The following is an 18471-nucleotide window of genomic DNA, read 5'->3' as shown; positions in this document are numbered from 1 at the left end:
ACATGGGCAGACAAGAATGGTTTCCAGTTTTCTCCACAGAAAACAGTGGCCTTACTTTTTTCACTCAAACGAGGCTTACAGACAGGTCCCATTCTACACATAAACGAAACCCAGTTACCTTTTAAGAACGAACACAAATTCTTAGGCATAAATTTCGACAAAAAACTTACTTTCCTGCCCCACATAAACACGCCGAAAAAGAAAGCATCGCAGTCTTTGAACATACTGAAGGTCCTTTCACGCTGACACTGGGGTTCTGATCGGGTATGCTTTCTGCAGATTTATTGCTCTCTAGTATGTTCCATTTTAGACTGGTTGCGTAGTGTATGGTTCAGCAAGGCCATCGTACTTGAAGAGACGCGACCCAGTGCAAAACTTGGGTTCACGTCTTTCAACTGGTGCTTACAGGACGTCACGCATAAATAGCCTTTATGTTGAAACTAACGAACCATTACTCACAGACAGAAGAGCTATGCTCACATGCTCATATATTCTCAAAATTCGTTCCATGCCAAAACACATATGCTACCTATTAGTTACAAAGTGCCCGTCTCGAACACTGTTTTCCAACAAACCTCTGGCAATCGGACCACTTCTTCTGCACTTCGAAGAGAAATGCCAAGAACTAGATGTAAGGGACACATTGCCTAGTATTGCCCACAAACCTGACCCACTCCCGCCCTGGTACTGCCTGCCCTCTATGTGCGACTTCACATTAACACAATTTCAGAAAAAACAAACATCACATGAGCATTTATTACAAGAATATTTAACCCTAAACGAAAAATACGGAGAATACACAGCATTTTATACTTATGGATCAAATCTGCACAGTACGTCGGAAGTCCTGCGGTTCAAAATAATTGAGAAAAAACAGTGCGGCTGCCTGAGCGCGCATCCATTTTTACGGCAGAGTGTTACGCAGTCTCTGTGGCTGTAGAAAAAATTATAAATGAGAAAATTGCAAATAGTATCATTTACAGTGATTCTCTGAGCGTACTCACCTCACTTCACCACAGAAATACAGTTACATCACTAATTGGTGACATCATTCATAAGAGCCACAACACAGGGACAACACAAAATTTTGCTGGGTGCCAAGCCACTTCGGAATCACAGGCAATGAGAAGGCGGATGCTTGTGCTGCAAAAGCTCGGAACAAAGAAATAAAGAAAGTGAACATTCCATACAAAGATTGCATGAAACTGGTACAGCTTAATATAAGATATAAATGGCAGTCTAAATGGAACACTGAAAGAAATAATAAGCAACACTTAGTAAAACCCATCATAGAGGAATGGAAGTCTTGCTTGCACCAAAAACGTTTCATGGAAGTTATTCTATGCCGTCTCCGTATTGGACACACACACCTAACACACAACTTTCTAATGACAAGACAGACCCTTATGTGAGAAATGTGAAGATGTGCTGACAATAAACGCATTCCCTTCCACCCCAATTTACTTTTAGGAGATAATCCACTTGTAAGAACTTCATCTGTTTTTAGTTTTCTGAAAGACTCGGCGATCTTAAACAATATAACATCACAGAACTATTCATTCTAAAAATTCTTACCCTGTGCTTCGACGCATTTTATGATACTTCTCATCCATTTTCTTTGGCCTGAGAAGAAGGCTGAGGTCTACATTCGATTTGTTGGGCTCCTCGGAGTCCTTGTCCGGACAAGGACTTTTGCTGAGGACACCCAATTCTTGAAATAAGTTACACCATGTGTTTGGCACATGATTGCCTGAGTTGTTTATGCGCCATAAAACCCAATACAATACAATACAATGCCTTACAACAATACCTCGTGTCAAAGGAAAAGTATGAGAACTGCACAGAATTTTATATGGACGATTTGAAATTGGCCATTTACAGCATCAAGGCAGTGGTGCACGATAAATGGGAGACAGTAAAAAGATTGCAATAGTACGCATCAGTTTTTTCTGTTTTTTGCCCTTGCTATTTGTGTTGTTGTGGAAAAAATAAGAACATTGAAAACTGCATTATGTATGCACACCGATTTTCCAAGCCTCCTCACAGCGCTATACTCTAGAAATACAGTTGAACCCTTATTGGGAGGCAGTATCGTTACGGCCACTACACAAATACGTATGATAAGGTCCTATGACAAGTGGTAATGAGAGAGCTGACTCATGACACCACACAAGCTTGCAAAATTAATCACGGAAGTAAACATCCCGCATAGACATTGCATGAGGTTAGTGCGTTGTAAACTGGAATGTAAATGGCAGTCTGCATGGCGTTAGGGAGTAAACAAAAAGTGGCACCTTGTGAAGTTCGTGTTAAAAGGAATGGAAGTCGTGTAGACATTAACGGCATTTTATTTAGGGGCTTTATGCCATCTTTGCATATTTGACAGCCACGTCTCGCATATATCTTGGTGTGAAACAACAACAACAACCTGTTTGCAAATTATATGGAGGCATGACTGCAGTGAATCAGGTTTTATTTCTTTTCCTCCTCAGCCCTGCCTTCTTAGAGGAAAGTGCAGTTGTAGGTACTGAAAAAATCTTTAGATTCTTAAAAGTAGGGAATGGTAGCGCAAACTAAATTTTGGTTCCTTTACCAAGAAGACACATGTTTGCTTAGTGTTTTGTACACGAAAGCCTTAGCTGCTGATGTGCCATAAAACCCATCACAAAACAGTTTTTGCAACTGAAGCAGTGGTAAAAAAACTAGAAAGTTTAAGAACAGTATAACATTCTCACAGAAAATGGGAACTGTTGGTAATTTTTCTTAGCAGATCACACGCAGCGGCTCAGTGGCTAAGTGTTCTAACACATTTAGATGGAGGGAAACTCAAAGGCACCCATCTGGTATGATGTCAGTGCAGGTCAAGATCCCCAGGTGGTGGAAATTATTCTCTTCCTTTCTTCTTTCACACCCTCCTTTATCCCTTCCCTTATGGGGTGGTTCAGGTGTCCACTGAGATGTGGGACAATTGCTGCGCCATTTCCTTTCCTCAAAAACCAGTATTCATTTTTACACTTAGTTCTTTGCTTTTTCCACACTAACATTGAATTGAATATTGTCGATGTGTATTTGTTAGGTGAAATATCTTGTTTTAAATTCTGGTTTTTCTATTGATTGTGAGGTACGGGCAACTTGCAAATAGTGCCAAGTAACTTAAGCAGTCATTTTCATTGTCAATGTGAAAACAAATGGCCTTGTCTGGTGTCTTGGAACTGTTAGAAAACTCACTTGGAATAGAGTGAGTGGTATGCATGTTGCTTTTTTTATTACAAGCGGAATGCAGATTGAGGTGGCTTTTTTATGCATGGAAGCCCCTTGACTCGTGACAGCAAGCCAAATGGCTGTGTAGGAGGTGAAAAATAAATCGTCTTGAGTGGAGACTGAATTGGCGGATTGTAGCCTTCCAGCAGTGCCACGTGTGCGGTGCAGCGGCTAATTTTGATGGCAGTTATAAAGTGCCATCCACATAAATAGAATTGACTTGTGTAAGGATGTTATTGTCGTGGGGAAGGCTCAAGGAGGTATCATTCAATTTGGTGCAGCCTGCGGCTTCAGTGCAGCTGTTCTGAATAAGCCCAGCAGTTATATGCATATATGGGAGTAAAAACTAAGTAAACTGCCCTCTAGCGCATTCCCGTCTGTAAAAAAGGGAGTATGCTATATGACAGATTACTCCCTGTTTACTCCTTTCTGCCTAGAGTGTAGTTAGTATTTTGGGGGCAGTCCTCTACTTTGTGGTGGGTTTTACCTTCAAGACAATGCCAGATCTAGGGTGCCCTTTTGGCTCTGCATGGGTAGAATAAAGAGGAGGGTGCTGTTTTTGTTTTGTACTGCACAGTTTCAGAGTAGAATGATGCTCATGTTAGTGGCACAACCAGAAGATTTCTTTGAAAGGACTGCATATGGTCGAGAACTGAAAAAAAAATTGAAACGATGAGCTCGTGTGACGTTTGCCATCTCTTGTCTTCTCCTCTTTCAGTGGGAATGGCACAGAAGTTCCAATTTCAGAAACGTAGACATGTTGGTGGCAAAAGTAAACAAAGGGCGTGACTAGCATGTGGCAAGTGCTGCGGGGCACTATGACCTTGTCACCACTGAGTGCCAGTTCATGCAGTGCGTATTTGCCTTGGCACTTTCCTAAGAGAGCACTGGCCAGTAAGTAAACGACAACTAAATAATTTCCTCTCACTCTGAGAGTTTTTTCTCCTTATGACTGATATAATAGCTGGGGAATCACTTGAAGTGGTGAGCAAGACACGTCCGGTAGTTAATGAAGTATAGCACTTTCCTGAGGACGAGTATGAGCGGCATGAGTGGATGTGCATTGAAAATAAAGTGGAATGGCCGCAGAATGAAGCACAGCACTCATGTAAACTTCAAATCTCAAATCTGCGGCACAAAGGGAATTTGTGCAAGTGAGCACTGTTCAAAGCAGGCTGGTGTAGCTGTATTAAAAACATTACGATGAGGGAATGAATGCCTTTTAGGTGCACTCTAGCTTTTTTGCGCATCTAATTGCTTGCATGGAACAATTTTTTTGTGCGCTTTTTGGGCTACCTGAAGCATGTGCACAATGCTTAGGGTGCAACTTGATATTGGTTTTGGTTTTCTAAGGTTTACCATTCCAAAGTGACTTGGGCTATGAGGTTGGACGCTGTTGTCCGGGGCTCCAGGTAATTTTGACCACCGCCTGAGCTTCTTCAATGTGTCCTGCCATTGCACAGTATACACAGGCATTTGGCCTCCATCAAAATGCGAGTACTGTGGCCAGAATCGAATTCACGTCTTCTGGGTCGGCAGCCCAGCACCATAACTGTCGAGCCACCACGGCGGCTTGCAACTTGATATATGCTTGCCTTCTGGCGCGCTCACACACTAGGGTGGCACAGGGCGAGATAATTTTTTAAAGAGGTCTATGGACCATATAGCTTCGCAGGATGGCTGCAGCTGTATTGGGTGACTGACGTGGCAGTTTTGTCACTGTGCTGGTGAGCGTATAGCGTTACAGCCAACCTGCAGAGAGTGGAAGCATCTCACAGACATTCTCCACCGCTTCAGCTGCATTGAGTTTGCGTAGCAAGGAGTGAACTTTTGCATTGCATGTTGCCATTTACAGGATGGTAGCATGCATTGAGACTGTAGCCACAACATAGCACTGTTTGCAGCATGGCAACGATGTACTATGGGGGTCGGATCTACCCAGGAATCCAGCGTGCTGGCAAAAAATGTATCCCTGACGGCGGTATACTTTATAACACAATAGCGCTAAGGCCCCCAGCAGCGCTGTTGTGAACGAAAAATCTCTGGAGAAGCAACCTAGGTCTCATGACCTTGTGCCGTCATCACCATTGGATTGTGAGCGAACTGACCACCGTGGCAGGTTTTAGATAAATTAATGATTGGTCGCGAGTGGCTGCTCGGAACGAGCAACCTGGATTGCAATTGCCCCACCGGTAGCAGCACTTGTGGCAGCACAGGGCAGTGGTGCATCCCAGGGATCTATGAATGTAAAGTCTGGAATGACCAATTCTGGGCATTAAGCAGTGAACACTCTCATTTCATACCTCTAAGGCGAAGCTTAAATGTGTCCAGGTTTTTTGTCAGCATGTTGATTCCTGTTAGAAGGGGTAGAGAAGGTCCTTCAGAGAAGTGTTTAAAATCTTTCAGCTTGATACGCGAAGCAACGCTCATTCACTGCTGGTAAAATCAAAAAGAAATGTGGGTTGCCGGCGCCAAGTGATCAGCTCATCGTGTGGGCTGCTTCTCGCGCCAAACCCATGAGCAGACGCTTCCAGACGAGCACCCTGTGGCATGCAAAATCGGCACGTCATTCTCGGACCTCTTAAGTGACTCTGGTGACGCATTGATGCATTTGAGCCAGTGGCGCCACATCCTGGGCACTTCTGTCCCTGACAGTACACACAGTGATAATTAACTATCCTTATGCACAGTCCAATTTTACAGAAATAGGGCTCAAGACCAGCTCAGTATTTTATGCACAACCAGCACATGGCTTTATGTGGGCAGGGGACAACTGGAGTCCAATGGCAGGGCCTGGAGAAATTTATTCATACAGATGTAACGAAGCTCACTATTCTCTTTTAACGCCATAGTGTTAAGCAGCTCATGTCACGAAAAATTCAGTGCCATTGACCGTAGCGAAAAATTCATGAGAAATCCCCAGAGAAGCAACCTGCGAGGCAGGTGGGCCACGTAGGTAATGTGAGCTTGTGGCATCATTTGAACCTCTGTGCCGGATTGTGAGAAAACTGCCCACCATGGCATGTAGCAGTTAAATTAATGATTGGTCGCTCAAGAAGAGCAACCTGAGTCTCACAAGACCCACCGGTGGCAGCACCTGCCATCCCAGTGCATTGACGCATTGCTTAACCACTGGACAGCAACACCACTGTGCCAGGAGTGGTGTGAGGACTCCCAGAGATCTATGAATGTAAAGAATGACCAATTCTGAATATATAGGAATTAACCAATTACGCTATGGCATCATACCCTTAAGGTGGACGTTAAGTATCCCCTCCAATTTTTTTATTGGGCCTTTTTTTCCTTGTGCTTTCGAGATTCTTGGCACTGTTCCGGTGAGAGTTTGAAAATTGGAGAATCAGGAAATTTAGAAATACAGCCATTTAGTCTTAAAAAAGAGTTTTGGTTGTGGTGCGGAAAAAAAATGAATTTCTGGAAGAGTGCACAGACTGTCTCACTTGTCTAGAGCGCTTGGTCAGTACGCTGTGAAGCTAATGAAGTGAATTCTTATCGTAGCTGGCTTGCTAGGGGTGGGGCGTTTGTGCCTGTGCTGTTCTCGCTTCTTTTTCAGCTGAGCTCGAGCACTAGTATTATCAGTGAAAATCTTTACGTGCTGCTTTCTAATTTTGCTTTATTTCCTTCACACAACATTACTTGAGCGCTCAAACAAGAATGATCACGCGTGCTTTCCGAAATGAGCCAGATTCAGAAGCCAAAACTAATTTAACTCTTTCATTACCATGTCACAATGTATCGATCACCAGTGATTGACAGATTCGAAGCACGATTTCAGTGCTGCCGGGGCCGTTGAGGATTTTTGCGGTATCTAGTTTGTTGTTTAGACACTCTATTTCAGTTTCTTGCGTAGTTTGTGTCTTTCATGCAAGGCGGTGATTTTTGAAACACCTTTGAAGTTGAGGTTCCAGCGTAGTACGCTTGCAATCTGGTGTAAGCTGTAGAGACAGCGCGCGCTCAGAAAAATCCCGTTTTGCGTGATCTTGTTAGATCTGCAGCAGATTTTTCCGGTGCTTGAAGCAGTAGTGGCTCTGACAATGATATTATATCGTCGGAATTTGACTCTGACAAAAAACCGTGCAACCTCAGCACAAAACTTGGGCACCTTACTGCCTGTAGGCTTCGTTTTCCGCTTCTTTTCTGTTTTTCGCTCATGGTGCCGTTACGGATAGCACTGGTGTAATAAATATTATGTCTGGCTTCGGTGGTCTCGAAATCATGTGGGCAAGGTTTATTTCCACCTGCCCAAAAAATAGACTCCAAGCCTGCTCGAAATCAGGGTACCGACCTCGGATTAACACTTCGTAATAGCCAAAAGCTGTTCACGAAAGTTGTTGATGTCTTCAGACTGGTCCTAAATCATCCGAAACATCTGCCAAAACAGTTTCTTTTAAAATCAAGGCATTGTAGAGCATTGCCAGGCAATTTGCAGTCGAACTTCCTTATAACAAACATAGATATTATGAATTATTAGCTATATCAGAGTGTTCCTAAACGTTTTCAACAAACACATGCATTTCTTACTTTATATATGGAATGCGGTTTGGCATAAAACAGATAAATTGAACTGCTGAGCGCCAAGCTGTGCCCTCTCAGGTGGTGGGCGGCAGACTTTTCGTCACTTTTCCTCAGGATTCACACATTATCACACTTTTGCCAACAGCACCACAAAAGATATAATAGCAAAAACAGCAAAAAACAACTACTCCATTTGCTTTTGCACATTACTTGAGGTGAAACTTGTAATTGGTTACATGTTGTCCTCCAATCTAAGGCTACTTAAGAAAATACAAGTAATAGTGCAAAGAACCGATTTTCTTGCAAAGTTGTTGGGAGCACGGACTCTGTCATTTCTTAGATTTAGTACCACCGTTTTGCAGTTTTTGAAACCTGGGTTACACCTAACCACTCCGAACTAGCTTGATGGCAGAGGTACCAGTGTGTCTAATCTATTCCTGTATTTTGAAAAAGAAACTTGAATGTCTGAAGATATTGTAGTGCTGTAATACAAATTCTTGGTTCTTTTTCTCCAGTTGGCAGGTGTCAAACTACGCTGAAGTCTAAATATGATTCAAGTGCAGTACTTCATTTTTTTTTCTTTCTCTTAAACAAAGCCAGCAAAAGGGGGAATGCTTAAAGTTTAAAAAGTAAAGGTTTGAAGACGAAATTTGTAGGCGTAAGTCTTACAGCCACAATGAAAAAGAGGACACAGTTCGTTCACCCTAGGACTCTTTTTTTCTCTGTGCTTGTAAAGTTTGCGCCTACAAATTTCATCGTGAACAGCCTCCAACTAGGCAAACTTTCTATCATTTTGAAAAGGTTTCAAGGTTTTAGGTAACCGTGTCTTGCTTTATTAGTTTCGTGCCTGAATCCCTTTATCTTTCCACATGACTTCTCTCAATTTGCTTCAGTCCATTGTGTCATTTAGGTGCTGTCAGCAGCATCCCATTTTGTTAGGCACCTAGCCATGTTAACTGTTTCCATATCTTGAGAAAAATGAGTGTCTTCTTTTGATTCACTTTATAGTTTTGCACTGAAAATTATTTGTTAGTTACAAAAACTTGCAGCACATCAAAATGAGGGTAAATAAATATGCCTTTCTGTAATGCACATCTTCAAGAGAAATATAGTGCATTATTTTTTTGGTTTTATATCTCATATAGAAAGTTTGGCGAAAATCATGACAAACTCTTATAATGTGCAGCATGCAACATGAAAAAATGTAGTTTTAAAATTTCTGAAATGTGTAAAAATGTTTTCTGTTTTATTGACTAGAGCACTTGAAGGTCTCAATACTTTGTGTTTGATAGAAGCTTGGTGTTTCTTGGAGGTATTACGAGGGCTTTTGATTTTTGTGTAAAAATTTTGGCTAAAAAATACTAGAAAGTATGGAAGCACCAACTAACGTAAATGTTCTTCTTAGTGAGCGACATGCCAAGAATAAATGTGGGATCGCAACACACTAGAAAAGTCTTGAAATACAAATTTTTAGTGAACACGAGAGCAAAACTTGGGAAGGAAGAGGAACGTCATGGAGAAAAGAATTGGCTGATATGTACCAGGTATACAAAATGTGCTGAATTTTAGTGGCTAACTCAAATTTCTGCAAAAGAAAATTTCCCTTGGCGAAGGCTTGTGTGCTACTGTGCAAAGCAAGGTTCTTTATGTTGAAAGACACCCAGAGACATGCAGCGTGACCAAAAGGGCAGTAAAATGTTTTGTAGCGATTAGCATTCGAAGGCGAAGAACAGAAAATAGGCTGGCTTCGCAGTCCAGCGTAGATGCTGTTGTTGTAAGAGCTTGGTGATACCCTGGTAAAGGAGCACGGCATCGAATATTGCAGCTCTGCGCCTGCGATTTTTTGAGATATCGGCTTCAGCACAAGGTTGCCTACTCAGAATAAGCATTCAGAGATACTTATTCTTGTTGTCTCAAGTCATAGTGCCTCTATTAAAAAAACCTGCACAAAATTTGATCTCCTTATCCTGAAGTTTAGCAGGTTAGTCGGTTCATGGCTGTGGAGTATGTATGTGCTTACTTGACATAGACAAGAGGGGTGACCACAGGTATGTTTGCACAAGTGTATTTGCAAATTCTCAAGACTTCAGAAAGGGATACAACCGTGGATAATGTCATGGGACCTTGAGGCTAACTGGAAAGAGAAAGCGCTCAGTTAGTGCATTAAAAAAATAACTAAATTGATTCTTTGTTTCTGTAAACTTACTGAGACCAACCATGTATAAGAATTGGACAGTAAGGGCAATGGACGATTACTTTTCAAAGCTGCGGAATGAACAAATAAATTTCGAAATTGTTTTGAATGTGCAGGGTGATCCACTCTTAGGGTGAACACGTGAGTGTGGCTGCACTCTTTGGAGCGCCCTTGTGTTGGACATAGCTGTGCATCGAAGCAAAGTATGGTACACGTAGAAGGACCTGAAGTTGGTGCTTCGTGGCCGGGACGGACGCAGTGGAGCTTCGAAGAACGCAGCCACACACTTGTGTGTTCACCATAAGAATGAATCACGTTGTACATTGGGGGTCTGGATCTGAATCGGTAGGCATAAATTAATTTATGATCGTCAGGCCCCCTCAGATGATTGAGATAAAACAGTGTATCTGAAAAGTACTTCCACTTTGTACAGTGTTCTGCAGCTTTATTGTGGCAGATGTGCAGAATTTTCCTGCCTCAACCAAAGGCCCATTTGGGGTGAAACCATGCACAAACCTTGCATATTGAGGCAGATTTTGTCTCTTACCAAGTTTGACAACGACACTCTCTTGGTTCGGCTGTACAAGGTGAAAACTTGTAATCATCTGCGCCGAGTTCGACGAACCGAAAGCTGCCAATGCCGGGTTTTTTTGAAAGGCAGCGACAGTGCCATCAAAGGACCCGCACACCTAGCAACACTAGTCTGTGCGCCTTTCACGTCATGCCGTTTTCCTTTGCAGACAACAGATGGCACCACCACTGCATTTCAATGGAAACTCGGCTGCTTTTGCTCCCTTGATTGCATACGATTCTGGTTTCGCATCATGCATGGCCAAGCCACCTAAGTATTGTTGTCAAACCTGGCATGAGACAAAATTTACCTCAGTACACAAGCATTTCGCTCGGTTTCACCACAAATGGGCCTCCGGCTGAGGTAGGAGAATTTTGCAAAGCTGTTATGATAAAGTTCAGCATTGTATATTTACCAAAACTTTATAACAACGCCATACCATTGGAAGTTTGGTACATTGAGAGCCTGCTAGAAAGCATTAATCAAGATAATGCAGTTTGTCCTGCCGGCATTTCACTGTGTATTCTTAAATGTTGTTTCGGATCGCTTACTTTTTACTTTACGGCAAGTCACGAGTGACAGTGAGTTTGGAAGCTTGCTTGTGTTGTGTACCTGTTACTAAAGCATGACCATGTGTGAGCAAAAGTGCTCTCTCAGATGGTGACGAATGTTCCTTCTTTGTGCAGGCATTGGACAGCGGCGGGGTGGGCAACAGCATGTCCTCCTCCTCTTCGCAGGAGCAGCCGTTGCTCAAGCTGGACTCAGTTCTGTCGGCCGAGCAGGTGCGTGCCCTGCTCCAGGAGGCTGCCCAGACGCCCCACAATGACAAGCTCGACTTCGATGTGCTCGGTGGGCCCCCTCTTCTTTTTTGCTGTCCAACCGACCACCCCTGTGTGGACAAAAAGCAGTGAATTGAAAGGTCACATGGGCACGAGGATGACGCATGCTCATGCTGTTTTCACGTGCCTGTGGTTTTGCAATGCACTTCTTTTATAGTTGAAGCATGTCAGATCAACTAGCCCAAACAGTTGGACATCAGAGTCTTATTTATTATTGTGTCAAAATAATATAACATATGGATATACTCACGGTGAAGACCAGTGTTTGGCCACGGTGGGGGCAAACATGGGCGCACACTGTCGGAGGCTGAGTGTTCAATAAACAGCGCACAGTGGCTTGTGTTGGCACGCGGCAAGGTATAGCGTCCACTGTAGCTTTCTATGCTGCTAGTCCAACAATGGCTTGCTACCATTCTTTTGATCAAAGCATTTGCAGCTGTGCTTCATGTTCCCCTTGAATAGCTTTCTGTCCACCTGCCGCTGTGTCTCAGTGGTTAGGGCGCCTGAGGTTAGGGCTACCGAGCCTGAGGACCCAGGTTCAGATCAGCCACAGCAATCACGTTTCAATTGAGGCAAAGTGCAAAATGTGCCTATGTGCTATGCAACGTCAGCACACGTTAAAGAACCCCAGGTGGTCTAAATTAATCCAAAACCCTTCACTATAGCGTCTCTTATAGCCAAAGTGTTGCTTCAGGATATTAAACCACACAATTAACAATTTGCTTTCTGTCCAACTTGTTTTGGGCACTTAGCTTCATGCTCCTTCATAAGCTGTCCTTGCCCTGTGGAATGCCTTTGTTTCATCCCGACTGGTTCATGGACTTTGGTTGTGCAGAGGATTTTTTGCACTTGACCTCTCACATCAGTTTTACTTGACAGGGCCAGGTTTGTTTCTTTTGCCTGCTTGACAAGTGGCAGTTTGATCGGCAAATAATGGTTGCCTCACCACTGGCAATGAGCATGGCCTGCACTAGTTGACTCTGGCTTGCTCTGGCTTAGACATCTCCTATTTTATTAAAGTTCTTTTCCTTCCTTCCTTCCTTCTGGCTTGCATGGCGCAAATGCACCATTGTCGCGTTGCGTAAAACTACCCCGACTCCACGTGTGGTTGCACGTGTAGTTGAGCAGCTGCTGAGAATGGAAGGTGCAGGATGCTGGCACCACCCACTTGTGTCAGTTTCTGTGGCCTAGCATGCTCTATCTGTGATGCTTTCAACGTCATCTGTGGTGCAGGCAACGTTGCTGGGACAGAAGATGGCAACCATTCTCTGGCAGCCATCGACGACAGCTTCCATGACCTCGAGAACTTGGTGAGCCAGAACTTAGTTGCGGCGTTTTTCTGGTTTCGAAGGGGCTTAATTTGCAGTAATTCAAATGCTGAATTTTACCAGTCAGAGTTCGTTTAGGCCTTCTACCCCCTCATAAGGAAAGGGAGTGCTATGTCATGATTGAACATTTATCTGCACCATTTTTTCTTCTTCACTATGTCCTTAGTGGAACTTCTTGAGAGTGGAATATTTCTTGAAGCACTCTCCGGTATGTGTTCATCACTGCAGGTTGCACAACTGTGCTCTTCAGTTTCAATGCTGGAGCTTGCTGTTCCTGCTATAACTGTTCTGCTGAAGGAGACATCTATGTTTCCTTGATCACTGAAGTTGTATTCACTTCCTACAAAGTCATTTCACAACTTTCCTTAAAAATGTGACTGGCAGAATGGACACCATGCCGAAATGTTTTTGTGCCATTTCAGGGCCTCCAAAACCATGTGATCAGAATACATCTCTGCATCACTATCATGTTGTCATCCGGCAGGGGGAATAAGAAATGGCTAATCTAGAGGCTACAAGCATTCTCAGTAGGTGGCTTGCACTTTGCTCTACAAATGGTAGGCAGAGTGTTATGTAGGGCAATCCGTCATGGATGGACGGACGGGCAAGTGGATGGGTGCCCTAGCACCCCCTCGTTCTCCACCCAAGCCTGCAGTCAGTCCTTTATAATCTGCATCACCGCCCTGTAAACCACAGATGTAACTATGTTAGCTTTGTCCCCCTTTCCCTTATATATTTATGCAAAGGGATATGCTCAGAAAAAAAGACACAGACGAGAAGAGCACAAGGACGGTCGCATACTTAAGACTGCCTTTATTCAAAAAGAAACACACATTTATATCTTTATGAATGCCAAATCATTGTCTAAAAGCGCACATGCCAGCAACTTTTTTCATTTTTATACAATTTGATTGGCATATCGCTTATGCCATCAGGGTCTAGCATGGCATTAGAATGGCATTAGTATTGCCATTCAGGTCTAGCCAGACCTCAGACAGGTGTCACAGCTGATGTTGGAATCCGAGCCATTCAAGATGTTTTTTGGCATCCATTTTTCGAGTGTCGTATGTCCCTCTCCCTCCTTCAAGAGTTGCTTTACTGTAGCCTTTTTTTTTACCTCTTTTCTGGAGATTGCCACCTTTGGATTTTTGTGCAGTTCTGCTGACTGCTGGAAAATTCTGCTGGCCTTTTCCCAGGTGGTCGAGAATTCCCGGAGCCCTTCACTACGGCTTGATTCGCCTTGGGATGTTAAACCCCCATAATCCATAAACCATTTTTCTCACTTTGTCCACATCCTCTGCCCAGATCATCATGGCACGTAGTCTGTGTTGCGTTCATCATGCGGCATCTTAGCAGACAACCTGACACCATGCTTAGGTTTTAGGAACGGTTTGCCGTCGTCTCTGACAGGTTAAGAGACAGGACAAGAGCAGGGTGGGTCAGGGAAGAAGCACGAGTTAATGATATCCTTGCTGAAGATAAGGTCGTGGCTGTTCCAGGTCTTGGGTTGTGTGGAGGTCAGTAGGAGAGGTCCTTCTTCTGCAGTGGATGTTGTTAGGCTGATGATGACTATTACAGCATTCAACGTGTAAACTACCACCCATTTTGCACCCTCCCAAAGCGTTCTCACTTTGCCAGCATTCACACTTCCCCCCTTGTCGGTGTGGCGGCCTCCGCTGCTGTTGTGCAGGTGCTGGGCCAGGGCCCCGCGTCGGGCTCCCTCTTTGCAGAGACGTCGGAGGCCGAGGTGGAGGCTCTGCTCAAGGCCACCCTGGGCGCCGACGACTTGCTCAGCCCCATTGACCTGGTGCTGCTTGACCACTGCTACTGCGCGCCTCTCGCACAGCTGGTGGCCGGGCCACCCACCTCCTCTGCAGGAGGAGCCGTTACACCCCTCTCTGGATGCAGTGGGCAGCCCCTTGCACAGGGCACCGCCGTGCAGGAGACGGGCCTCGATCGAACCCCGTGAGTGGCTGCTGCTGCCCACTCACTTGAGCTGTTGGGCACACTATGGGGCACAAGCTTGACCACTGGAGTGAGCGGCACTAGTGTCAATCTTGCATGTCAAGGGGGGCCAGTGACTTCACTTGCTAGGGGAGCAAAGGGTGCTGGGAAGAATTTCTGTTCTAAAAGTCCCGGCTCATATTATTCTGTTTATTTTTCTTTGTTAGTGAGTTCTTGCATTGTACACTTTAATCGTAAGTTTTCGTAATAGCAGCAGCACATAATTTATAGGTCTCTTCGATTTGGCTGCACTCTCTGCATTAGTTTCGTGAAGGCTCACAGCGGCGCCACTAGCCTGCAGCGCCAGTTCAGGCAGTTGAAGTGCGCCTTGTAATTGGCTGCTTCCAAAATGAATGGTCAAGGGGGCGGACAGGCGGGCGGATGTATGATATGAAATTTCAACTGTTATAAGAAAATCTGTCAATGTATTTGTTGTGGGAGAGGTAATGATCCTTTCCCTCGAATGGATGTCAACTTTTCTAAAAAAAAAAATGGGTTCATTACGTGAAGGAATACGGTAAATGCCCTGAGACGCATTGCAAACGATAAGAGCAACACATGTGATCCCCCCTTCTGGTGTGATGTGGGAGCTTCTGAGATATGGAGCCATGATATATCCTTGTGCCCAGTAGGCAAGTACAGCTGAGGAATGAAGCAGCAAGTACCTCTCAGAGAAAGCCTCGCAACCAATGGCACCAGCCTATTGTCGTGAAAGATGTAGTGGCCAGCCACCTCACACCTGTCAAGGCTGCTGGCAACTGCAAAGTGGTGAACCACGATGCCATGACAGTAGGCCGATGCAATTGGCTGGACGGCTTCTTTTGAGGGGCATTTGCTGCTTCGTTCTTGAGTTTGCACCCCACTATGTGAAGGATTCCTGCATGATCATTTTTCATTGGCATCAGTTGGCAAGTTGGAACTTTTGCTTATAACGAACGAGACCTGCGGGACTGTCAAAATATACATTGTTTTAGCTGCACAAAATGACACGTATAACGAACGTCATTAAGCCCTGCAGATCGGTTACAGCGAACGGATGGCGTAAACCCGGTGCCGCGATGTGAGATAACCTGCCTCCGACCCATTTGTGCGTCCGGCGCGCGGCATGTTTTCCCGAGCCTCATCACAGGTGAACTACTCGCCCCGTTTCGTGCTGCTTTCAAGCGAGCTACCCTTTCCCCACCGATGCACCTTCCAAGATCGATCGCCCTCCCGACCCTCCTTGCAACTCCACTTCCCTCTTCTCACTCTCTTGCAAATCCGCGCGTGGCCTCCACAATCAACCACGCTGGCGCCGGATGCCGATCGCGGAGGCCATGCTCCGTGAAGCAGGCTTTCCATGGGAGCCAAGAGGTGGCTGCACTGACGCTCACGGACGCCCCTCATTGGTCTCTCCGCTGGCGCTATGCGTCTGTATCTTTAGCTTGATTGGCTTGATTGCCGCCTGTGCACGTTGCATGTCTACCCCACCGCGCGCTTTTGCCACTTTTGTTGTGGTGCGGATGTTTCGTTGGCTTCGTTCAAATCTTGGGCCCCGGTTGTAATTCGGGGTGGCGGACGGGAACACCATGCCCATTTCCACTGCATTCAACAGTAGAGATGATGAAAGCGGCCTGGGCGGAGGTGACGGCCACTGGCGAGCGGAACTGCTTCCGCAAGGCCGGCTTCGTCGACACAGTGTCTGATGCCGAGCCTTATGTTTCGGAAGATGACCAGCCTGGCGGCGATTTATGGCAGTGCGTCGTAGACTCCTACGTGGGGTGTCGTGACATTGATTGGAATCTTTTTATCTCTGTCGATGACGACGCCGACACCGCGGAACTGTGCACGGACGAGGGCATCGTTTCTGAAGTGCGGGACGATAGTGACGCGGATGAATTAGACGAGGCTGAAACTTTGGAGCCAGCACCCTTAAGCGCGTCTGTAGCAGGGAGCTACGTAGAGAGCCTCAGACAACTTATCTATTCCAAGGGCCTCTGCGATAGCTTCTGCTTTAAATAAACTGGAAACCTCTCTCATCGGATCTGCGCTGCAAAAACAGATGTCCACTGTCTTTAAGGCTGTGGTCCACTTACTACGAACTTGGGGATATAACGAACAGACACCGTGTGACACTCATGTTCGTTATATAAGCGGGCTCGACTGTTGCTGCATCTAAGAGTGCAATGCTAAATTTGCAAATTCCTAAATGGGGATGTGACATCAGGACGAGACTGGCAGGAAAGGGCGAGAGTCTGAACTTGGTGTTGCATTCGGGCAAGCTTGGTTCCCTCAAAGAACTGTTGACTGGAGCCATTTTTCAGTGGCTGTGTGATAAGGCACAATCCTTCTGTTTTTCTGAGCTGGTGCATGTTGTCGTGCCAGACAGTAAAATTCCCAAGCCTGTCAGATGTGCCAAGCACGTACGTATATGTTGTTCATTTGGCGCACCCTCCTTGTCAGTAGCTGTTTTACCCACTGGCAGGCTAGTTGAGTAGCATCAGCTTGTGCTGTGTCTCGTCTCATGTTCTGCCTTGTACAGTCGAGCCTCGATATATCGAACAGCGTGGAGATCGCAAAATAGTTCGACATAGCCAGAATTCGATATATAAAATCACGTAGAAAACGTGTCAAAAACTAGTACAAATCTATCAGTGAACCAATCGTGGTGCAATAGATACTGACTTGCAGCTTCAAACAAAGTATTTCTTTTGCTCAAAGTACTGTAGCAGCGTAGCCTGCTTCATATTGGCAACCGCGTGCTTAATCGTGGCGCCCTCAACATAGTCTAAATGATCCATAAGCGATAGTCCAGCGCTTTCTATTACGCCGCAGTAGCGGCGCACAAGGGCCAAAGCAGCTACAGCCTCAGTTGCAGTCGGGGGCGGGGCAACATCAGCGCTTATGGGATCAACCTCGGCAGCGTGCTCGTTTGGACGCTCAGCAGTAACTTCCGCTGCGATCTCCACGTCTGTCAACTCCGCCACTGTTCCGGTGCTGTCGTCACTGCCAATGAAGTCGTCAGTGCACATGCTCTGTGGCTCAGTACCGACAAAGTGCTCCAACTGGCTCCAGGTTCCAATTTCCAGGTTCCAATTTCCAACTTCCAATTTCACGGAAAATGTCAAGGAGGTCCGCTTTTTCACGTTTGCAGCCATCACAACACCAACCACGCCATGACAGGCCTAAGCCATAGAAAAACAAACACCTAAGCGATCACACCAACCCCACACGAACACAAGATAACGACTAGCGTAGCACAAGCAGCGGTGCCAAGGAGTCAGTGCAAACTAGCCAAGCTGTCTCGTGCGTACGCCGCTACGTTCAAATAGCACACTCGACGCGATCGATGTGTGCAGCTATCGTGCAGAGCAGTTGGGAACGCCCATCGCGCTGCCGCTATCTTCGAGGGTGTTGCAGGAAAGCTCGTCTCCTGTCAACAGAGCGCACGTGGTCTGCCATGGCGGAGTTCGATATGTCCATTTAACATCCGGCCCTGTTCGAAACAAGAAATTAAAAGTGCATGTGATGTTCCACGTGATATAGAAAGCATTCGATATACGTAATAATTCGATATATCGTGTTCGCTATCTTGAGGCTTGACTGTAACGTTTTGTTGTACTATAAAAGATGCCTGCTGAGTTGTGTGTGAAGCCCTTGCAATTTTGTGACTTTTCTTGTTCTGCTGCAGCCTTTGAATACAGCTTTCACTGCAGTCTCTTTGTGCATTTGGAGCCTTTGAGCTTTCTGTGATTTTAGTGC

General features: G+C 45.3%; 1 protein-coding gene across 1 annotated transcript in view; it reads left to right on the top strand.

The window, feature by feature from the left end:
* Positions 1-18471, top strand: part of pps (protein partner of snf) — a gene marked incomplete in the record, with an annotated part of 147377 nt that overhangs the window by 12319 nt on the left and 116587 nt on the right. Inside the window, 3 exon segments of the mRNA XM_077660973.1 lie at positions 11246-11408; positions 12632-12708; positions 14417-14691. Coding sequence (XP_077517099.1) covers positions 11276-11408; positions 12632-12708; positions 14417-14691 — 485 coding nt within the window.

This window comes from Amblyomma americanum, chromosome 4, assembly GCF_052857255.1.
Source record: "Amblyomma americanum isolate KBUSLIRL-KWMA chromosome 4, ASM5285725v1, whole genome shotgun sequence".
Taxonomy (NCBI): domain Eukaryota; kingdom Metazoa; phylum Arthropoda; class Arachnida; order Ixodida; family Ixodidae; genus Amblyomma; species Amblyomma americanum.
The sequence above is the reverse complement of the archived record's forward strand: the minus strand, read 5'-3'. Positions and strand labels throughout refer to the sequence as shown.